We start from the raw sequence: 19,966 nt of genomic DNA, 5'->3' as shown, positions 1-19,966 counted from the left end.
AATTTTATATTTATGCTAGTGATGCTGGCTGCCCATGGATTTGGACATCATGGGCGTCAAAGTAAGGGGATGGACATTTCCACTAATAAACTATTTCTGAAGCTTCCAAATTACAATAAATATTTGATGAAATGAGATTTTCGTATCAGCTGGGAAGGTGTAGGTGTACAGTAAGGCCTGTCTATTGAGTGGGCTTTTAATGGTATCTACAATTGAACTATTCATGGAACTATTGCAATTACGAAATTAAAGTTCAACAATTGCAACCAACGATTTTTCTGAACCAATTTTGTGAACTGGGCTTTGGAATTTTATTCTTGGTCAACGGGGGCTATGAATGGGCATATTTTAAAATCTGCGTATTGGGCTAGGCTTGGCACAAAAATTTGGTGTTGTCCACTCATCTCTAATTTAACCAAAATTGCCAGTACGTTTACTTGGTACACACAATCTAATATCGTCCAAACTATGACATACACTAATCATGGGCGCGCGTTAGCATAGCGCCCGTGACGCAAGTCCTATTACTAGAAAAAATTTAAAAAAAATTTTTGTCGTAGACTGCAGAACCATATATACAGCAAATATTGAAGTTCTACAATTCAAATCCAAATGACTCCAAAAAAAACTAGGCGTCCGTACGAGTTCAACGAGCTATCACACGTTCTTGTAGCTTAAAATTTGGCTACGCAATAAATCTTCCAAGAAGCCACTATCCCATACATTTTGGTCTATTACAGTACTTTAAACGAAATGAAAAAATTCTACGATACTTTGTTAGTCCGTCCGTCCGTCCGTCCGTCCGTGTTTCCAGTTAGAGCCTATCTCCTAAAGTCTTCTTTAGAATTTCTTGAAATTTTGGGAGTAGATTCTAGTCGTCATTCTAAGACATTCCAGAAAAAAAAATTTGGGGGGAACGGGCCTCGTTTTGGAGCTAGCGCTCCTCGAAGTTCCCATATAAGTCCCATATAAGAACACCTTTAAGTGTGTGTGTGTGTGTGGATTTTTTGAGTGTGAAAATTTGAAAAAAAAAATTTTAATGTTGGGCAGTAGGAAAAATTAAATTTGGTGTATGGTTGGGCAGCTGGAAAAATTTGGTCACTTTCGGTGTATGGTTGGGCAGCTGGAAAAATTTGATCACTTTCGGTGTATGGTTGGGCAGCTGGAAAAATTTGATCACTTTTGGTGTATGTTGGGCAGCAGGAAAAATTTGGTCACTTTCGGTGAATGTTGGGCAGCGGGAAAAATTTGATCACTTTTGGTGTATGTTGGGCAGCGGGAAAAATTTGATCACTTTTGGTGTATGTTGGGCAACGGGACGTATATACAGTTATATTGACATATATATAGCTATATTGACCTATATATAGTTATTTTATAGCTATATTTACCTTTATATAGCTATATTTACCAATATATAGCTATGTTGACCTATATATAGTTAGTATATGACTATATTGACCTATATATAGTTATTATATAGCTACATTGACATATATATAGTTATTATATGACTATATTGACCTATATATAGCTATATTGACCTATATGTAGCTATACTGACCTATATTAACCTATATATAGCTATATTGACCTATATATAGTTACTATATAGCAATATTGACATATATATAGTTACTATATAGCAATATTGACCTATATATGGTTAGTATATGACTATATTGACATATATATAAATATGTTGACCTATATAGTTAGTATATAGCTACATTGACCTATATATAGTTAGTATATAGCTATATTGACATATATAGTTACATTGACCTATATATAGTTAGTAGATGACTATATTGACCTATATATAGTTAGTATATAGCTATATTGACCTATATAGTTAATATATAGCTAAAATTTAATTTTTTTTTAAATTTTGAAAATTTTTCATTTGAAAAAATTTTCAAAATTTTAAAAAATTTTCAAAAATTTCAAAAATTGTCAAAACTTTTCAAAAATTTCAAAAATTTTCAAAATTTTCAAATTTATCAAATTTTTTAAATTTATCAAATTTATCAAATTTATCAAATTTTTCAATCTACTAATTCTTCCAAAAGAACTGATATCAGTCAAAAACACTCAAAAGAGTAAAAGTGACGCAAGTCCCTGTGCATACTTCCAAAACAACTGATATCGCTGGAGGTGACGCATTCTCCGCTTGTACGCAAAAACTGTAACAGCAAAAATTTGACCAAAGAAATTCTAGAAACAAAATTTTACCAAAAAAAATTTTGCGTCACAAGTGGCAGATGTTGAGGAAAGTACTTTTAAGAATTTTTTTAAAATAGGCAAGAATACGTCCTAATACGTCCGAATCATCTGCCACTTTGTGACGCAAAATTTTTTTTGGTAAAATTTTGTTTCTAGAATTTCTTTGGTCAAATTTTTGCTGTTACAGTTTTTGCGTACAAGCGCAGAATGCGTCACCTCCAGTGATATCAGTTGTTTTAGAAGTATGCACAGGGACTTGCGTCACTTTTACTCTTTTGAGTGTTTTTGACTGATTTGGTATTTAAATTTGCAATGTATCACGCAACCATTACTAAAGTATTGGGTCACTTCCCAATGGTAAATTCAATTTCTTCATTGTACCACGTTTAAATCTTCAGTCGGTGTTTTACGTACCTAAGAGTCATTTCTTTGTTGTTTTTTGATCTACTTTCAAAGCACACATAATAACAATACCTTCAGACAATATTTACGTAACAACTTTTTTTTTCTCTCTCTTTAATTTGCAATGAATCAATGTCTGCAGAAAATTATTTAATCAGCTGGTCTCGGCAGAAAGTAATACCATTGCCTATATATATATATAAATGTATCGAATAAAAGTAAAATTAAAAACAAAATTATGTAGACAGACTATCATTCTTGAAAAGACTCCTACTCCTAAACTGCACGTACCATAAATAAACTTTGTATACTTATATATTGCTTGCGCTACCACTCTACTTAACATTTTACATTTTATTTACTTTCTATTTTAAATGGGCACATAATTTCGGATATTGAACACTAAAATTATGGCTTGAATATCGGTTTTATTGTTACATATAAATAATTCAGATATAAAAATGTGTTGCTCATTAATGACATAGTTTCGTTTTGCTCTTTCTTCTCGCATTTTTTCTGCATTATGTATGGAACGAGAAAAAATAGCAAATTTTTGCACGCCCGAGATATATTTAATTACTCTTTCTTTCTGAGTAGAAACACGTAATCCTTTAATTCAATTAAAATTACCTAATACGTTTATCGATAAGTATATTGGAAATGAAATCTCGGTTCCTTTCAAGACCGCTGCTTACCACAGGTCAGGTCAGGTTGACCTGAAATATAAATTGACTTTGACCTGACCTGACCTGAGTTTTCAGGTCATGACCCGAAATAATCCGAAATGACCTGATGAACTGAAATTGAATTTTAGAAAAAATCAAAGTATCCAATAAAAGTCGTTAAATCCGAAATACAGTTTCGTATTTAAATCCCTTTTCAACTGCCTCAGTCGCATGACTCGTGATTTCTTGTCCTCTCAAACAAACATCAGTTCCTGTGGCTGGAGCTGATATTCTAACGCTGACGAGATGTTCCATCGAGCCAGAAATCATTCAAGCGAAACATCGTTCATTCGCACTCACATTGTAATGTAGAAACTTTGGATTATTGTCTGTGGTTTTTGATGTTATAATTTACCAACAGACCAACAGGTCATGTACTTTGGAATAATAAGTTGGCGCATAGGCGGGTCCTGAGCCCACAATATTCACCTTTCTAGGGTAGTTCTCTAACCAATTCGTCTGTAATATCAAAGTGAACTTAAGGAACGAAAATGTAATTTGTTTCGAGAATTAAGCCTCTGAATCGGAACGCAATTCATCCATAAAAGTCGCACAATCTTTATTAGGTATCGACACTTTGAACATTTCAAATTTTTATTGGCATCAACGAGTCATTAAACCTTATCAGGTTAGCTGATAGGAGCTTCCAGTCCTAGAAGTTACTTCCTGACCCTATAAAAAAATGTAAAATGTTAGAGGTGAAGCTAATGATCCTAGTGAAGATTGTACGACTTTCCGTACCTTTGGATTTGTTTACAGAGACAAGTCCGCTCTGCGACAATAAAAACCTAATAATAGGCCTTATCAGGAATCAATTGCTTGTTCGATTTCATATTAACAAAACTAATTTAGAAAAAAACTAGACAAATTTCAGGTCAACCTGATAATATTCAGGTCAAGTTATCAGGTCAAATCCAGCTTTCAGGTCATTTCAGGTCATGATTTTAATTGACCTGACCTGAAATTTTCAGGTTGACCTGACCCGATAGTAATCAAGACCTCTGTTTATCTATGCTAGTGGTACAGTATGCCATATGCCACCCATGATACAATCTCTATATATTGCCGGTTTCGATCTCGTCACTTTTCCTCAAAGACAAAAGACGATTTTCTGCGAGGTGGAAGAATTTCTTTTCGGCTGACATAATGAATGTCTAGCTCATCTCAATCTTGCATAAAAATGTAATAATAATTAATCAGTCAGAAAACCCCTGAAGGGTAAAGGTGACGCAGGTCCTCATGTCTTAACTGACAAAATACCTGATATCGCATTCTGAGCTCAATGAACAGAGAAAACTTTTATAAAAGCCCCAAAATCCTGAAGTTCTAGAGCTGTAAAGATGGTGGACCGTGCGAAGTGATGACATTAGGAACCATCACAATAATCTCAAAAGTCCAAAAGGTAGCTAAAAAACGGTCAAAAGTCCTCAAAATCCTAGAATTCTACAGGTGGGAGCGGTGAAGGAGTAAAATTTTTAGCCATTCTTCCTCATTCGACCTTCAAAAAATCCCTGGAACGCCAAAATTTTCTGTTACCCGATTCCAAGCTGTAGCTCCTCAGGAAGATGAGCTAGAAATTAACTTCCTTCGGCAAGTTTATTCCCCTCAACAAACTCTATAACCGCTCATAGTATAAATCTATGTAGACACATACACAAAATTGCTCTGGATACCCTTGTCAACTTCTGGATGCCCTTGCTCCCAAATATGCTTGGAGGAATGTAATTGAACTTATCGCTAAAAAATAAGCTAGGTACGGCAGGCTCTTGACCTAGAGCCCGAGATTGAACTATAACGAAAAGATGTATAGAAACATACTAGTTTGGACGTGTTGAACTCGACGGCTGGATGGTTACAAATATTCTAATCTGGATGTAATTGGGGCCAAGGGTAGTCCCTAAGATTTTTTTACATTTTCTATGGTAGTGGAACTGCGTCACGCTCGCTTACTAGCGAGTGAGGATGATAAAACCAGCGCAGTAATTGATTTAGCATTCGATTAACGTCTCGCCTTTCTTTCCACAGGTACGTAAAAGGAAATGTCTCAACTTGTAATACACCTCGCAAGCCCACAGAACTTGCGGTACGTACAAGTACACAAAAAACCTCAATCAGCAAGCGAATATGTGATAGTTTCGGAGAAGACAATCTCAATGCATCGATTCCGTTTTCGGAGAACTCACTAGATCTACAAAACGATGGCTTCAAACCATTGAAATTCTGTTCAACTCCTACACGCAGCAACTATGTGCACATGCAAAGTACGCCATACCGGAACCATAGCACCACCGATGACTGTTCGTATTCACGGTCAATCACCAGTCAGAACAGTTTTGATCGATCAGCGAATAGTACATTTAGTCCAGCTCATTTACACTCGTTGGAAAAGAGTTCGTATCGACAAAAGCTGAACTCATCGCCCATATGTCTGAGTGACTTTATGTCTCCGGCAACGTCGAAAGTGAAGAATCGTAAAAATACTAGAGACAAATCGGAGAATAGTTCGATTTTATCGGACAATGATTTTCCGGCCATTGGTAAGCGTACACCTAAGAGTAATCAAAAAGCATCAACGTCATCGACCAGCGCGATAGAGAGCCCCAAAGACTGTGTTACACCGATAAGACCACGAAAGAGAGTTGCACCAATAACAGTAAAAAGCACAGCACCGAATAATTTCGGTTCAATAGCCTACCGAGCAGAGAACAATCTGCTGGAAATAAACAATGACGAGACGAAAATCTCAAGGGATCTGCTGAAAAATGTCGACGTTATCGCAAAAGAATTCGAAAATGAAAATCACGCCGACAGGGCCATACATTTTTATGGTCAATTGAAAAGACAGAATGCCTCATCAACATCCATTAAAATTGATTTGACGAAAGTAACCCAAGTGGATGTACTGAATCGCATGATTTCAATCTACACAATCATCATAGACTCGAATTTAACAACGAATTGTCTGACTGAAATTTCATTTTTACTGAATCTACTGAATGCAGAATTTACCGATGCCCATCAACCACAACCGCAGTTGTCACTGTGCGAAGACTCGTCCATAGAACCATTGGATGAACAGGCTGACGAACTGATTGAACCACATCTAATTAATCGACAATGTTCGGTTGTGTGGTCTTCTTGGATATTCAAAAACATTCACAATTGTGTGTACTTCAGTGCTGGCGTATTGAGTAAACAGAAACATTTGCTAATGCTGTTGGACATAACGACAATAAAAGTGCTTATGGACAATGAACGCTTGATGGAGCATGGTGAATGCATGAGGGAGTTTTTGACAAATGTTTACGCGCACAAGTTACAATTGGACTCAGTGAAATGTTCGAATCATGATGTGTCATTTAAGCAGGGTGGCGGTCATAATGTATTTTATCAGGAGGATGACGACACAAAAGAACATTTCCCATCAATGCGTGAATTTTCCGCATTCAAGAATCAACGAGATGGATTTTACAGCGTATTGAGGTAGATATAAGGAGACAAATTCGTTCGATTCTTTGTGCTTTGTGTGTAATGGATCACAGCGGTGGTAAAAAAAAATGTTTTTTTTTTTCCTTTTTCACAGAATTTGGGAATCGAATCATTTTAATCCGTCGTGGAATTTTGTCGGTGAATTGGGCCCGAAAATAAAATCTCTGCTTGGCATTATGCGACATCCAATTAATATGGCACATTTGGCAAAGCTATTTACATCGCAGCTTATACTGTCCAGTAATTTTGAGGTAATTAGTCGATTTGTGTTTGGTACGCTTACCGCTCAAATACTAAAAATCGGGAAATCGTTTCGGAATATAATACAACGGAGATCCATTTTTCTTCTTCATTTTTCAATATATAAATCCAATATAACAACCCAAAAAATCGTTGTCCCATTATTAATACCTGCTGGACCAGCAGTGCTGGTTGTTATATGAAAAGAGACAGGCAAACTCGATTAATCATCGTATTTCAATTGGACGATGATGAAATTTGCAATTTTGATGCGCTTTACAAATTTTAATCTGTATAAGTAATGTGATCGTTGGAGCACACATCACATGTATCGGCGTTTTATGCAGGGACTATTTATGGAAAGCATTTGTTCATATTTCCTTATTTTCACAGTTTACCTAATTTCCTCAAAAAAATTTTTTTTGGGAAAATTTAGAAAAATCATAAAATTCTGAAAATTGAGGAAAATATGGGAAATTTCAAGAAAATTTGGTAGATTTTCCATATTTTCCTCAACTTTTCCAAAAAATATTTGTGCGAAAATTTGGAAGAAAGTGAGAAAATCTAGGAAAATGTTGGAAAACGCTTCACCAAAAGTAGTCTCTGTATCACATGAAATCTGTTACTTCATCTGTTTGTAATAAAGACACTAGTCAGATGTCATATTTTTTGCGTCCATGCAAATAACAGATGACAATTGAAAATTAGAATCGAAAGTAAGTATTACAGTTTGTTCAAAAATGAAATGCACAGTTTTTAGTATTTCGAGACATTTCAAAATTGCAATCTGTCAGATAGTAAAGGATGCGTTTAATTACCCGGCGCATTAAAATATTTGAAATTTGAATGTTGAATTTTTATTTTTTGATTTGAATTCCATTTACAACACTATTCTGAAATATTTTGTAAAATATAAAATATTTCATCCAACCCTTTATGATCTTCACCAAAAGTGCCCATAACTCTGGCAGCGTTCGTGCGTTGTATTGCCATACCTATTCGCTGTTTCAGGTACATTTTTGATCTGTTTTCACCAGTTCGTTCCTGGATCAAATTTCCTAATGTATCGATGAATTGTATTGCTTCGGCACAATTTGAATGATTTTTTCCACAGCTACATATTTTTGCATGTTAAGTGTCTTACATTTTTTGCAGATAGCATTTTAATAGTAGGAAACTTAGATTTCGTAGGAAGAATTCGCGGACGGAAAAATGTAAATTTATTTTGAGTCTGAGTATTGTTCTACATCTATGATTTCTCTTAGATCGTGTTTCTATTCAAACAAATCGATGGTCTTTGAATACTCAAATCTGTAGAAAGACCGTCTGCTTCATACATTTAGCAAATTTTTTACAAGAAGTTTTATCAGCACTTGAAGTGACGATATTGGAAACACGAATAAGCATCAGGGAAAAAAAAATTTGTCAACAATTATTTTCTACAAATATATTTGGCACAAATATGTAAATATTTGTAACAAATAAATTCGCAATTTATTTGTGACAAATATATAAAATATAAAATAATTTTAAATTATTTGTTATAAATATTTTAAATATTTGTGACAAATAAATTCCAAATTTATTGTGACAAATATTTAAATTATTTGTGACACATATTTTATAAATTTGCAACAAATATTTAAATTATTTATTAGAAATAAATTCAAAATTATTTGTCATAAATATTTAAAAAAAATGTGACAAAGAATTTAAAATATTTGTCACAAATAATTTTAAAATTTATTTCTCATAAATATTTGAAATATTTGTGACAAATATTTAAATATTCGAACCAAATTTTCAACATTAAATTTGCTTCGAATAATTGAATTTTTTTCCGTGATGATTTTTTGCTGCTAATTGAAGTTGAACAGTTAGTCGCTGTACAACACCATCGATTTCTTTGAAACGATCTAAGATAAATTATAGATGTAGAACAATACTCAGACTAAAAATAAATTTACATTTTTCCGTTCGCAAATTCTTCTGACGAAATCTAAATTTAATTCCGACTATTAAAATGCTATTTGCAAAAAATGTAAGAAACTTAACATGCAAAAATCTGTAGCTGTGAAAAAAACCATTCAAATTTCAAATCTGTTAATGCGCCGGTTAATTAAACGCATCCTTTACTATCTGACAGATTGAAATTTTCAACTGTCTCGAAATACTAAAAACTGTGCATTTCATTTTTGAACAACCTGTAATCGTCGCTGTCACACATGACACTTGAGTTACTTCATGTGGAATGAATTGGATTGGATTCAATGTTTGATAGTCATAGTTACTGATATGCGTGCGGAGCGATGGACTTTCGACGTCCTTAGCATGTAAAAGGCTTTACATAACTCAGGAATATAATGACGATTACGTGTGATTATTGACCTCGGCTTCGACTCGGATCAATGAAAAATCACAAGTAAATTTGACATTTTACATTTCCTTCCTATGCACTGCAATACCAGTTTATATCAACCAACTTGCAAGTTTTACATCGCGGCAACCAGGCATGAGCGCCGACGGAGAAACCTCGGCGGCGGCTAGCCGAAAAAAATTTCTCGGCGGCGGCGAAAAAATCGGCTTGAGCCGGCTTAAAACGGCTCGGCTGGAGGTTCCTTTTAACTTTTTTTCAAAATAAAAACGTTTAGATAAATTCATGGAAAATGAACTAGTAAGCATGAAAATGAAATTGTACGGAAAGCGAAAATGTAGGTAGATTAGGTTGTTCAAAGTGCAAGTGGAACTGGTCTTGTTACAAGCAAGTCTCTAAGTCTAAGGTTCACTAACACGTCAAGTTTTATTGCCTCAAAACTTGAACTAAATGGAAAATCATGCTCCGGTACACTCATTTAACTCATTAAGAAAATGGTTTTCGATAAGAAATCGAAAGCTCACGAAAATCAAGTAAAAATTGAAAAGAAAAAAAAATCGAGAAAAGTTTTCTCAAATTTGTGAATTAACTGATTGTGTGCCTTCGGCTCGTTCCGCAAAGGTCATACTTGCCAAAACAACAAACTTAGAAGCGAGGACGTAATATACCATTCTGGAAAATTCATGAAAATTCAAGAAAATTTTCAAAATTTTCTTAATTTTGTAAAAAAAAATTCAAAAAGTACTTGAGCTGCTTAGGATCAACAGGAATCTCGGTTTCCAAAATTATTTCACCCATTCACCTTTCGAAATCTTTATTTCATTTTCCAGCCGTTTCAAGCCGGCTTGAGCCGTGTTTTTGGCACCGGCTCGGCTGCGGCGCGGCTTGCTCAAAAATGGCCGGCGGCGGCTTGATCGGCGGCGGCTTGATCGGCGGCTTATTTTCGGCGGCGCTCATGCCTGGCGGCAACGTAAAGTTAACCAGGCAGGAACAGTCGTGTTGACCTAAATTCATATGTAGTCGTTATAGTTATTTGTTGAACGAGGAAAGAAGAATTGCAGTTCGAGTGTGTTGTGCAATCACCCGAGAAAATTCAATTTCTAAGTAAAACGTTTTTCACAACAAAGACTTCTGAAGTTTCAGCGTAGTGGAGAAAATGACTATTTTCTCGACTGCGTTATGAAAACGATTTTACCTTACTAGTGAGATAATACGGCTCTTCCGTCCGTAGGGAAGATCCTTTACAGCGCTTGTAAAGTAAAACCCAATACAATATATGGAATAGCTATTTACATGACAAGGGATAAAAAGTTGAAAAGTTGGTTTGTGTGGAACATTAAGGCGGAAACCTTTCCTTAAAAATGTTATTTGTGAGTTTCATAGTGCTCAAAAAAAAGACAAAAACTTGATTATTGAAAAGTCCAGTTTTTGTTTGAAGTTTGTTGATCCGAGGCGGATCCGAGGTCAATAATCACACAAAAACGTGACCTTTCATTTTTATACTGAGTTTTGTAATGCTGTGATTTCCCAAACGAATTTCTTGTTTTCCCTAGTAATGCAATAAGCCACTTTCAACCTCGCTTTCAACGCTAGCGAAATCAAAAGCACGTAATAGTACATTACTTAACAATGGGGCAAATGATGGAAATGGTACTTCTTGTGTGTATCGAGGCGCAGCCGAGGCCGGTAAACACACGAGAAGTACCATTTCCATCATTTGTCCCATTGCCAAGTAAGGTATTTTTTTTTAAACTTGAGGTGAAGCCCTCGGATAATTATAATCATCTGTATACGAGACATCAAATTACCTTCCCGACTGTAGTATCCTACTATTAATGTGATTTAAGTCCCATCTTTAAATTTATTTGCGTCCAGCGCTACTGCTTCTGTTTTAGGTTACTGAGCTGTGCGTTCACTCATACATACGTATGCCAGTTGAGATGGTTACAAAAAGTACAGCATCTAAGTAGATATGTCGCCAACGCATATCTCAAAATGATGTCGACCAGTTCATTGTAAATGTCAATCCTACAAACTAGTTAATTCCTCCTTCTTCCACCCACTGAAATAACGCCGACATTCCTGCTACCATTACCATTTTTGTACACATGATTCACATCATATTCACTCTCATTGACGTAACTCGTCCTTGTAACTGAATTATAGGGGAACGAGAGCCAAAACTAACTTTTGTATGGTCGTATGACTGTGATTTACTTTGTGAATTGTACGAAATGCATTTTATCACGTCATATATATATGAGTGGAGAGTGATGGTCGAGCTGGGTTTATCATTCATTTTTAATTTCTAATTTGAATTTGAATTTTATTGAATCCATAGCGTAAACAGAAACTCAATCGCATCACAGAGAATATGTACGTTGGAATGGCCTCGTATGTTTCTCATGTGTTCGCGTGAAGATAATGAAAATATTTTTTTTACGGATTTCGAACAGTTTGGCACTTAGAGCTCGTACTATCAGGCCCGGATTGGCACCGTGGGAAGTAGGACGATTCCCGTAGAACGTTTTGATTTTATATGGATGAATGGCAATTAATGTCTTTTTACAAAATGTCTGCATACAACGTCCGAAGGGCTTTTTCGAGCTAGTCCGACCCTGGGAACCATGAAAAAAATTTTGTGTTAAAAATCAGTTGAGTGTATCACTCCGATCTCTGAATAGGTAATATAATGGCAATTCCAATGATAAGTTTAGACACGGGCTCACAACGAGAGAACATTTACATTACCACTGTTCTCATTACCTTACGATGCTGGATGATGAAATTAACAGTTCGTTGATTAATATTTATATTTAATGTTCACCCCGTCTTGTATTTCCATTTGAATAATCGCATAAATTATTAACAAAACCATTTAAACTTCTACACCAGTCACCATTTAAACTTTCAACTTCTACGCCAGTCATTCTTGACGCTGAAAGCAATTTTGCATGTAACATTAATTGCTTACATTTTAGCAGTGACGATTTGATACACGAATCCGAAGAAAATTAAAATAAACTGAAAAGAACGACCGAATTGTTGACGGTACAGCATTATTTACCCGGATTATTCTATAAAAGAAAAATGCGAAGAGGAAAAAGGAATGTAAATATCGTACCACCGCAACCGCAACGTATTCAAATTTTATTATGAGAGTTCAACGATCCGAGGATACGAGGTCCCGAGAACATTTAAAATTAATATATAGGTAATCGGGGGTGGCGATGGCGATAAAGAGACCGTTCTTAAACTACGCAAAAGTCATGGAGGAAGTCTTTTCGTAACATAGTGTAAGAGTGCGGGCGAAGATATTAACATTCACATTTCATTATACACATAGCCTAATATTTGGGAATTAATTCCCGAAAATTCCCAAAAATTCCCAAAAATTCCCTGAAATTCTCAAAAATTCCCTAAATTCCCAAAAATTCCCTAAAATTCCCAAAAAAAACAACAAATATTTCAGAACATATTGAATATAATATATTCAGTAAATTGAGCTTAAGCGGCATATCGCCAAAACTGGAGGTGATGGTGATAGGGGAACAAGTGGTCTCCGATTTTAGGGAGTGATAGATTCGTCTTCAATTCTAGAGAATCGTATCTTTCATTTTTTTCGAACATTTTTTTAAATTTTCGGTTAAAGTGTTCAAAGGTTCAGAGGGTACAGAAAACCTTTTTGCGGCTATAACTCAAAAATAATTATTTTAAGAGCAGTCTACACTCCGACCTTCTATGAAAAACATTTTCGATGATAACTTCTTATTAGAATATTTTTTGAAAAAAGTGGTTTCATCTTTTGGTGCCACAACATATAAAGTTTCGATAGCCACCAGAATAAACCGCGAGCCCTTTTTAATAAAAGCTTAGTTTTGTTATAAACACTTTTTATATTTTTTTATAGAAATTAATTAAAAAAATCACTGCCATGATGAACTCACGTACGGAAACTCTAAAGAGTCGAAAGGTATTTGTCAGCTGAGAGGAATATTTTGTTTGTTAGTGTTGGTTTTTTGGTTATCTCGGTGATCACAATTAAAACAAACTGTCAACAAATAAAACATCCCAATTTGTTAAGTCACGAAATTGTTTTTTTTTCAAGCGCGAGATTTTTTGAAAATTGGAGCGGCTTTTTAAACTGAAATTAAAAATTTCAAATTCCACTTTTCCAATATCAATATACATTTTCAGTGTGTTTTTGATGTGTTCATTGAAATAAGAATAATATGGACTAACGCTCGCGGTTTATTGTCAAAATTGATGCAGTCTACGCCGAGAAAACTCAAAAGTCCAAAAAATATCACAAAAAACACAAATTTTAGGAGTTTTGAGTTTTTTCGCATCAATCTGGACAATTCCAGTGGCTATCGAAACCTTATATGTTCTGGCACCAAACGATGAGGCCACTTTTTTCAAAAATTATTCAAATAAAAGTTATCATCAAAAATGTATTTCATAGGGGGTCGGAGTGTAGATTGCTCTTAAATTATTGTGGTGTTGTACTAATGTCGGCTTTGGAGAGACCTACAAGTAGAGTATACGCCCTGGCTGGTGCGAGTATATCGACGAGAATTATATCCTTCAGAGCATAATATTTGGGAACCAATTCTCAAAAGTTCACTAAAATTACAAAAAAAAATCCCAATTTTTTTTTTTGCTTATTCATAGTTTTTAAAGGTTTTTGAACTTTTCCTGATCTTTTACGAGCATTTAATTATAAAAATGCAAAGAAAAGATTTTTTTGGGAATTTTAGAGAATTTTTGGGAATTAATTCTCAAAATTCCCAAAAATTCCCAAAAATTCCCTAAATTCCCAAAAATTCCCTAAAATTCCCTAAATTCCCAAAAATTCTCAAAAAACGATTCCCAAATATTAGGCTCTGTATACAAGATATAACTAACACTTTAGACATGTCCGAAGAAAGTCAGAGTGCAAAATTTAGAACCCGCCTCCTTCACTTTAGAGAACACATACTACTGGAGGTACACTTGATCTCTTGTGGAAAGGTTCTAGAAAATGTCCATTTTCGCTTACCATGAATTTATGAACGGACCCAAAGGCGAAATTTGTGCTGAATAGAAATTTAAACACATAGTCCGTTATTGCATAAAAGAACGGATTGATAGACAGTATAGACTCTGGTAGACATTATTATCGTTATAAACACCAAATTTGTTTAGATTACAAGTGGGTTAAACAATAAATAAGCCTTCGTCAGGCCTTTTGTACTCTATAAACATCGATAAAAATTTCTTTCAACGCGAATGAAATAGCGATGACTGGCGATATTTTTGCAATAAGAAGTGAATACATAACAACTACCTATATCACAACGATACCCTTCCATTTTTACTTGAAGATAAAAAAATCTTTTTCTTCTTCCCATTCAGGACACATCATCCGATCTCCAACAGACCCTACAAATCGATTCAACCAAACTATCCAAACTGCAACAACGTTTAATCGCACCCAGCTATTTCGCAACCGATTACATGTATCCGGGAAGTCAAGCCTTCTTTCGGGATTTTCTAAAAGTCGCCGAGACTGAAATCACTTTCATCGAGCAATTGAAAATCGTACTGGTCAACGAACTACTGGAACTGAATGGATCTTCGTATGAGACAATAAATCTGTCGTCCGGCAGAAACAAAATGACTCAATTCGATGAATATGTAGTTCGGCCGGAAACGGTTGCTATAATGAGAGTGCTGGCCAAATTTCTGGGATTAATTTACGTGAAACCGTTCGCTTATGATGGAACGCGAAATTTTGGTGTTGATAGTCGGCAGATAGAACAGAGAAACATGGTAAAATAAAACAAAAAATCTTTGTGTTTTCAGCGCAAACGTTTTCTGATAAAAACTCATTTTTTCGCAGACTTGTCCCATATTCGATATAAAAGGAGTGTTAAGTAAATCCATCAAATCAAACAGGTAAATAGCAAAGATTTCTGTTTGTTATTGTTTACGGCGATAGTGTGTTGGTGGAAAGTGGAAAATCCAAGGGATGTTAGGCATTTGCGTAGGTACTCCGAGAATTTGAGTGAAGTGCACACCAAATGTGTATCAAGAGTGAAAATAGCTTTCTAAACAACATATTTGAAACGTTTTTCACTTGAATCCTGGCAGGTCGTGGGATTTTAATGTTTGGTGAACTGAACATTTGGTTAAATCCTACAAAGATCGACTCAATAGCTATAACTGCCGTACAGTTAGAAACTTGATAAATTAAAAATTTCCAGCTTGACAGTCAGATGCAGTGAAATTTCAGCACGAATTTGCTTCAGCTGTTTTCCAGCTGATCCACACATACAATCAAAAGTGCTTGTATTTGTTTAAACGATTGAGGATGAATAAACAAGAAGAAACAGCTGAAGCAAATTCATGCTGAAATTTCACTGCGTCTGACTGTACTCGAACTTACAAAAGAATTCTTCTGCAGCCTATAGCCCTGCGAGTTTTCCGCGTTTTCGACGTATCTTTCAATATATTGTACTTAAGGTTGTTAAGGGCTGAAAAATTCCAGTGGCAGAAGATGGTTGGGGGTAGGTAACAAAAGATCCTTGCTCTGGATTTCTGCTTCCACATATTGAGGTTTTCCAACCTAAAATCAATCTAACGGCTGGACATGGAATTATGGATAACGTAAAAGGAAAGTAGGAAAATAGAAAAGAGCGAAGCAAGGAACAGGGGGAAGAGCTCTTCGCCTGAAGTGTCATTAGTATGTTTAACAGGGACCTGGAAAAAAGCGGTCAACAGAGTATTGAAGTGTCATGCTTTGTCAATTTTATCCGCGAAAAAAATAATTTTTTTTTTTTTTGAAAAGTCATGATCGCCTTAAGCTGTATAATCCAGCTATTAACTTCAGTCAATAGGAATAGTTGCATCTCACACATGTCAAAGGAATCATTCAGCCATATATGCAATCTCACTCTTGCATCGGAACAGTAAATTCTGAAAACAAATCTTTCTCTGTACAATCCTGAGTGCAACCAGAAATCAGGCGTTTTTTTTTAATAATATGAAAAACTGAACCCATCCTCCTATAACAGTCAACCGTCAATTCATTACGAAACTGAAGTCTCCACTTTGTTTGAAAACGAGCGACCGTTCTTTGTCCACAAATGAAATCGATTCTTTATCATCATCGTTTCCATCTCATAAAAAAGTTTTCCATTCAATTTTACAGTGGAAACTTAACTCACTTTGCGCCTATTCAAATGTGAATGGAATTGTATGCATTAATGATATCCACAGGAACATTTCACAATACGGTCCAATTTCTGCTATTGAATGTTTAAGCTGTATAATTGCGTGGTAATGGGGGGCTTAGTGGACAGATAAATAATTGGTGTTCGCTAATAGACACACGTAACTGCATTCAGGCGCTGGCTTTTTTTTGTATTCATGTTATCGATTCTTTGGCATCTAATGTACGGTATACAAAGCGAGTAATTTTGTCAGCAAAGTGTCGATTGAGGAATGGGGAACATTTCTAATCGAAAGCACACTTAACATCGAAAACGCCGCTAAAGAAATTTAAATTTTAAATATTCAGAAACACATAGGGATGGGATGGGTGGCGTCCATAATTGGCGGAATGAGAAAACTTTTGTTCCATTATTACGACATTGTGTTGCGTAATGAATTTCTTTTGAACAAAACTTGTGTGGTAACTTCTCCCCATTACTGTTTACTGGCGCCGCGGTGTTTTTATTTTGGCATTTCTTTCACAAATTTTACGATACAAAAGATTGTTTTAACCTGTAACAAAGGCATGAGTATCGCGATCATTATCATTAAATCTGTTGCTTCTTTTAATTGAGTATCAGACAGGTTAAATACAACAGTCTTCTACTTGATTGGTCTACGGATAATGAGGTATTCTTTCGAAAAACTGCCTACCGAAACCGAACGTATTTTTTATATGTATAATTCCTCGACGCTTGCGTGTTTACGTCTAGTGGGTGTCATCGTCACGCTACCCATTTTTGGTGTTATATTGCCAAGTTCAGCGTTGAGGGAAACAGTTTTTTATTGTTTTCTTTACGTTTCCGATGCAGAGTAACATCGAGAAACTCACCGAAATAGTCAAATTTTTACCCATGTTTAAGCTTGTTATATCTCGAAAGTGGACCCAATAAGACTTTATTTGCCCCGAAAGTCCATGCAACTACTTTTCTAATGACACCACACACTACATTTTACGTTTCATGTACCTGGAAAAATGTCGATCAGGTTTTCGGTTTTCGAGCACTTCCCACTAGTCAGGCGGCGAGAATTAAAAGAAAAGGATTTTGACCTCCAAGGACAAATACCTTTCCAGGCACATATAAAAAAGTTCCTTGAAAAATGCGTCCGATTTCGGTAGGCGGTTTTTCAAAAGAATCCCTAAATGTCGCTCACATGTCATTACATGAATTGTTGAATGCAGAAATCACATTAGCAAATTCAAATAGGCTGACGATGTCAATGAGGGATTCTTTTGAAAAACAGCCTACCGAAATCGGACGCATTTTCCAGTGGACTTTTTTATATGTGCCTACAAAGGTATTCGACCCTAGAAGCCAAAACCGTTTTCAAAAAAATTCTTCGAAGTTTGTGTGGCTGGTGAAAGGTGATCAAAAACCGAAAAGTTGCACTTTTCTTACAAAAATGTCTGCGAGCCGTACAGGGTCGTGTGGGGTGTCATTAGAAAGGTAATTACATGTACTATTGATCCGAATAGGGACTTATTGTGTTTAAAATTCATCCACACTGAAATATATGCAGTTGAAGTTTTCAACTGAAGACTTGCAGTGTTCTTACTGAAATTTCTCGATGTACACAAAACGTACAGGGTCGTGTAGGGTATCATTTGAATGGTAATTTAATGTGCTTTTGCGCCAAATAGGGTCTTATGTGGTTTGGATGCATCTACGATGAAATAGAAGTTGAATTGTTTGGGTGTACATATTTCATCATAGATGCATCCAAACTTCATAAGACCCTGTTTGGCCCAAAAGCACATTAAAATACCTGTCAAATGACACCATACACGATCACGTACGTTTTGTGTACCTCGAGAAATTTCAGTAAGAACAGTGTAAGTCTTCGGTTTAAAACTTCAATTGCACATATTTCAGTGTCGATGAATTTTAAACCCAATAAGTCCCTATTCGGCTCAATAGTACGTGTGATTACCTTTCTAATGATACCGCACACGACCCTGTACGGCTCGCGTAACTGGAGAAATTTTTGTAAGAAAAGTTCAAGTGTTCGGTTTTTGATCACCTTTCACCAGTCACACAAACTTCGAAGATTTTTTTTGAACGTGGTTTTGGCTTCTAGGGTCGAATACCTTGCTAGGCACACATAAAAAAGTCCACTGGAAAATGCGTCTGATTTCGGTAGTAGGGATGGGAGGCGTTCAAAATTATCGATAATATCAATCGAAAGAAATTATCGATAATCGATTAATCATATCGTTATCGATAATTTAATAATTATCGATAATTATCAAAATATCGAAATTCGATAATTATCAAAATATCGATATTTTGATATTTATATGAAAATTCATGATAATATACCGATATATCGGAATATATCGACAAATATCGGATTTTCGGACCGAAATATCGATATATCGAATTATCGATATCTTGATAATTATCAAAATATCAATAATTATCGATTATCGATATTTTTTTGATAATTTTCGATAAAAAAAGTCGATAATTATCGATTATCGATAATTGATAATTATCGATAATCATTTTCATTATCGCCCATGCCTATTTGGTAGGCTGTTTTTCTAAAGAATCCCTTCAATAGAAGTTCTTTAGATACGTATAGGCCTCCCACTCCTTAAAAATCTTTCTTTTAGAAAGGATATTTAGGATATTTTAGGATATGTGGAAGGCCTGTGAAAAAAAAAACGAAAATTGGAAGCCTATTCGAAACGGAACTAAATTTATGAAATTTCATTTCTCTTAAAATTCGCTAATTCATATGGCGAGACGACCAGCGTGAGCTCCTTCTTGGGTTAGTGTTCTGTAGGTCATCAGATGACTAGCCCTTTCAAAAACTTCAGGTGTCAGGAAGGTCTTTGGTCATTTTGTCGTCTAAATAAAACCTTTTTAGACCCGTACGAAGTACTGGGGTCTTATAGGTTTACGCATACGTTTGTAACACGTCGAATTGGACTCCCTGAGTAAGGGGAAACCTATTGTGGTTGTCCAGAGATGCCAAATCAGCAAGAAAAAAAATGTCCGTCTGTCCGTCCGTCTGTCTGTCTGCACGATAACTTGAGTAAAACGCATCCGATTTTGAAAATTCTTTTTTTCCCCGTTTGGTAATGTCAAAAGACAGGCTAAGTTCGAAGATGAGTGATTTTGGATCGACCCCTCCTGAGCTGGGGCCCAATAAGTGCTTTACGGTTTTTCGAAGATATCTCCGGACATTTAAACGTTAAACTTGTAAGTGATACGTCAAATAAAAGATATTTACAATACCGATCGAC

The 19,966-nt window shown here is 35.5% G+C and overlaps 1 protein-coding gene across 1 annotated transcript in view; it reads left to right on the top strand.

Moving 5' to 3' along the window:
- Positions 1-19,966, top strand: part of LOC119072741 (protein disks lost) — a 118,843-nt gene that overhangs the window by 92,295 nt on the left and 6,582 nt on the right. Inside the window, exons 3-6 of the mRNA XM_037178022.1 lie at positions 5,379-6,836; positions 6,937-7,093; positions 14,854-15,270; positions 15,341-15,396. Coding sequence (XP_037033917.1) covers positions 5,379-6,836; positions 6,937-7,093; positions 14,854-15,270; positions 15,341-15,396 — 2,088 coding nt within the window. The remainder of the gene's footprint in view (positions 1-5,378; positions 6,837-6,936; positions 7,094-14,853; positions 15,271-15,340; positions 15,397-19,966) is intronic.

The sequence above is a fragment of the Bradysia coprophila genome (genome assembly GCF_014529535.1).
Source record: "Bradysia coprophila strain Holo2 chromosome IV unlocalized genomic scaffold, BU_Bcop_v1 contig_84, whole genome shotgun sequence".
Lineage (NCBI taxonomy): Eukaryota > Metazoa > Arthropoda > Insecta > Diptera > Sciaridae > Bradysia > Bradysia coprophila.
This window is presented reverse-complemented; position numbering and strand designations above follow the sequence as displayed.